Source organism: Phoenix dactylifera, chromosome 16, assembly GCF_009389715.1.
Source record: "Phoenix dactylifera cultivar Barhee BC4 chromosome 16, palm_55x_up_171113_PBpolish2nd_filt_p, whole genome shotgun sequence".
Classification (NCBI taxonomy): Eukaryota; Viridiplantae; Streptophyta; class Magnoliopsida; order Arecales; family Arecaceae; genus Phoenix; species Phoenix dactylifera.
The window spans coordinates 5,887,874-5,891,933 of NC_052407.1; the positions used below are offsets into that span (position 1 = coordinate 5,887,874).

At 37.7% G+C, this 4,060-nt stretch overlaps 1 protein-coding gene across 1 annotated transcript; it reads right to left on the reverse strand.

Annotated features, from left to right (window-relative positions):
- Positions 1–2,897: 2,897 nt before the first annotated feature.
- LOC103724372 lies at positions 2,898–3,778 on the reverse strand. Its single transcript, XM_008815604.4, has one exon. It carries the CDS (start codon positions 3,729–3,731, stop codon positions 3,216–3,218), a length of 516 nt encoding a protein of 171 aa, XP_008813826.2. The 5' UTR covers positions 3,732–3,778; the 3' UTR covers positions 2,898–3,215.
- Positions 3,779–4,060: the final 282 nt, after the last annotated feature.

Consider the following 4,060-nt stretch of genomic DNA (forward strand, 5'->3'; position numbering starts at 1 on the left):
AGATGTAAACCTTTCAACTGAGAACCTATTAATAATATATTCAGAGGCTAAAAGTGGAATAATATGTAATTGGGATAGGTACGGGCAACGTAATGCACATAAAGGCATGATTCGTCGCCAGGAGCTACTCCATCGCAAGCCAAAGCTTGTGCGTCCGAACCTAAAATTTAAACCATAGGACTTCCACAATAATGGTTGCACCAACGACCGAAGCAGAAGAAACCAGGATATGTAACACAAAATTCATCTCGTTACGTGGCTAGTCACTCAAGTAGTATTCTGTAGATTTAGAAAGAGAGCTGCCTACGGCTCTTCACAATATTTTGTTTTTAAATTATTATTAAATATGCCCGTATTTGAGTACCGTGAGGCGTCCGTCTTTAATAATAATAATAATAATAGTAAAAATAGTAAAAAAAAAAGAGTGATCCTGCAGTGGAGCTCATTTTACTTTGGCCCAGCTGTGGGCAGTAGAGCTGTTGGAAGTAGAGCTGTCTGAAGTAAAGCTGTTAAAAAAGCTATTTGCTGTTTGGTAAATACATTTGTAAAGTGTTGTTGCACTTTAACATATGTTTGGGTAAACAAACTGAGAAAGTACTTTGGTATGACAAAATTAACATAAAGGACATTGCATAGTATTATACAACAGACATAATAAAACATAATATATATTAATACATAAATTTATGATATAGTATAATATTATTGTAATATAAAATAATATTATTATAATATAACATAATAGTAATATAATTATTAGAGTAAATTAATTTTTGATAATATAACATAATATTAAATTATTTAACATAACATATTAATGTATTATGATATAATGTAATATATGTATAGTATAATACAATAATAAAGGTATACAATATTATAATTATTAGAAAAAAAATAATTTTCCACAATATAACATAATATTAAATTATTTAAAATAACATATTAATGTATTATGATATAACGTATTATGATATTATATTTATAGTATAATACAATAATAAAGGTATAAAATATTATAATTATTAGTATAAATTAATTTTTCATAATATAACATAATATTAAATTATTTAAAATAACATATTAATGTATTATGATGTAATGTAATGTAATATAATATTTATAGTATAATACAATAATAAAGGTATAAAATATTATAATTATTAGTATAAATAAATTTTTTATAATATAACATAATATTAAATTATTTAACATAACATATTAATGTATTATGATATAACATATTATAATATTATATTTATAGTATAATACAATAATAAAGGTATAAAATATTATAATTATTAGTATAAATTAATTTTTCATAATATAACATAATATTAAATTATTTAAAATAACATATTAATGTATTATGATGTAATGTCATATAATATTATATTTATAGTATAATACAATAATAAAGATATAAAATATTTTAATTATTAGTGTATATTAATTTTTCATCCTCCGAATGACCATTTATCTCTCTATCAATTTTTCTTGCGGAAGGGAGTCTGACGGCTAGGGTTCTTGGCTCCAGCAGATTTTTAGGTTTATAAAAGGACAAATTATGTTATTATTATATTTTAATATGGGCATTTTGGTTAAAAATACAGCTTTCCGACAAAGCTGAAAACAGCATTTTCGAAAAGTTCCAAATTGGGGCTTCTCCCCAAAAGCTGTTTTCAGCTTCCCGCAAAAGCTGAAACAGCTTTTCGAAAATTTTACCAAACACCATTTTTTATCTAAAAGTACTTTTGGAGGGCCAGAAAGTGCTTTATGGCCCTCCAAAAACTCCCCCAAACAGGACCTTAGTGGGGATGGTCCTCTTGTAAGTCCTGGGCCCACCACAACCCACTTTATTCCACCTACCAATCGTATTACTGGTGATCTTCTATAATGGAGAGTAATGATCCACAAATCAACAAATATAATGGGCTTCCAAAAATTTTTGTTTTGCCGAGGTTTGGAAATTTAGCCAGCTACAATGGCAAACTACAATGGTGATCTTATCCCAAGAAGAAATGGGAGGGACCAAATCTAATCCCAAAAAGATCCAAAAAGAGATTGGACATAACCAAAACAGGGCAATGTAAAGAAACACTAGGATTTGGATGAGTGAAGAGACAGGAGGAGCCAATGCAAGATTATGCAATGGGGGCAAAAACAAAGAGATGCCGCTGCTGCTGTTTTAGTCGATGGGCAACATCACCTGCAACAGATTCTCTTGCTTATCCATTACACAAAATTATGGGAAGATTTAACTCAACCAGAAAGCACGTAAAAGATGAAAGCTGGGGCAAATTACTAGACCAACAAATGAATCGTGAGCGAGGTTAAAGGGAAAAGGTCTCTTCTTTAATTAGAATTTTGGGCGCAAAATGCTCACCTGAAGCCCACAGGAGGACGGGTGGGATGGAAGGAAGGGGGATAAAATCCTTTCCAAATTGGTAATAGTGTAAATTGATAAAAACAAAGGCCTCGAGCCGGCATCTGCCTCGCCTCTCTTGGCCACCGACCATGGATGGAGGAGTGAAGCAACCGAGGTTCGTGTTGAAACCATAACTTGCTCTAAAAGCTTAAGCTAATAGGATGAGGTAGATTTATTTATATATTTATATTTTTTATATTAAAATTATTATTTATCTCAAAAGCTTAAGCTAATAGAATATGGTAGATTTATTTATATATTTATATTTTATTATAGTTCGGAAAGCTCGCTGATGGAAAATGATGGAGGTCTCTGGGGGAGGGGAGATTAGAGTTTTGGGGTTTGGGTGTTGGGATGGGGTCGTCATTGCCGCCGCTGCCGTCGCTTGGGGTGACGAGGGGCGGGAAGAGGAGATGCAGTTCTCTGCCATCTCGGAGTTTTACATCTTGTAGTCAAATAACGGAGTCCATTGGATGATGAATCTAATTAATTCTCTTGTTCCCAAAATTAATTAACTTCCTCAATTACAGTGATTTATTTACAGAAAAAGACCAAACTTCCATCGCTTAACACAACGCCTTTCCCATCATCATAGTATCTTCAATACCGAATCCCGTCCGTCCAATCCCAGACCCCTGATCAGCGTTAATCTCATGATCCCTAGTTGAAAGTCAAGATGTAGATTTTGACGGTCCCGATCATCCAGCCCAAGCCGATGATCCCTGTGCCTTTTGCACCCCTTGTTAGAGGCAAAAAACAAGACAGAAGAATTCCTCCGTGATATTTTCTATTCCGGAATTGCACTAAGCTCTGCCGCAAATTTACGCCCAATGCCACGCCGCTTTTTATTTGGTTTCTTCCCTTCCTCCTCATCCGCCGCCCGAACCTCGCCGCCCGCCGCCGTGCCCTCTCCGGACCCGACGTTGAACACCAGCGGCGACACCGTCGCCCCTCGTCGGATCCGTTCCCCGGCGGGGGCCGCCTTCATGAGCGCGGAGCTCGCCCGGACGGCGAGCGCGGCCAGGTCCTCCGCGTGGAGCCGGTGCTTCAGCATTGTCCTCGGGAGGAGGAAGTAGAGGTTCCCCGGCCGGAGCTCCTCGCCGCCGCCGACGGCGGAGACGAATCCATCGATCTCCATCACGTCAGCGTCGCAGACGAAGCACGTGGGGTCCTTCTGGAGCACGTGCGAGACTCTCACCGAGCGATCGTACTCCCGGAGCTCGCCGTCCGTGAAGATCACCTTAGCCGTCGCCACCGTCGTCACCGCCGCCGCGACCGCCTCGCACGAGGTGCAGATCCCCATCGGCGCTCAGAGGAAATGATAATAATCGGCGATTTCCTCCCACCTCTTCGAATGGTTTCGGTTTGGCCCTCGAAGGAGAGGGAAAGATTTATATAGGGGGAAGCGATTTGTCGCCGAGCAAGCGAATGCCAGGCTGTAAGGGGTGGTTCTATATACACCCCCCCTATTGCTAAGGACACCCCCAAAAACCAAAAAAAAAATACCCAAACTAACCTTTAGTGTAATTACCATATTGCTCTTGAAATTTTCTCATACACCCCCTTCCTCCTCCTCCGTTTCGTTTTGAAAAGAAAAAAAAAACACCCCTCAAACCCCCCTTAAACCCCTCG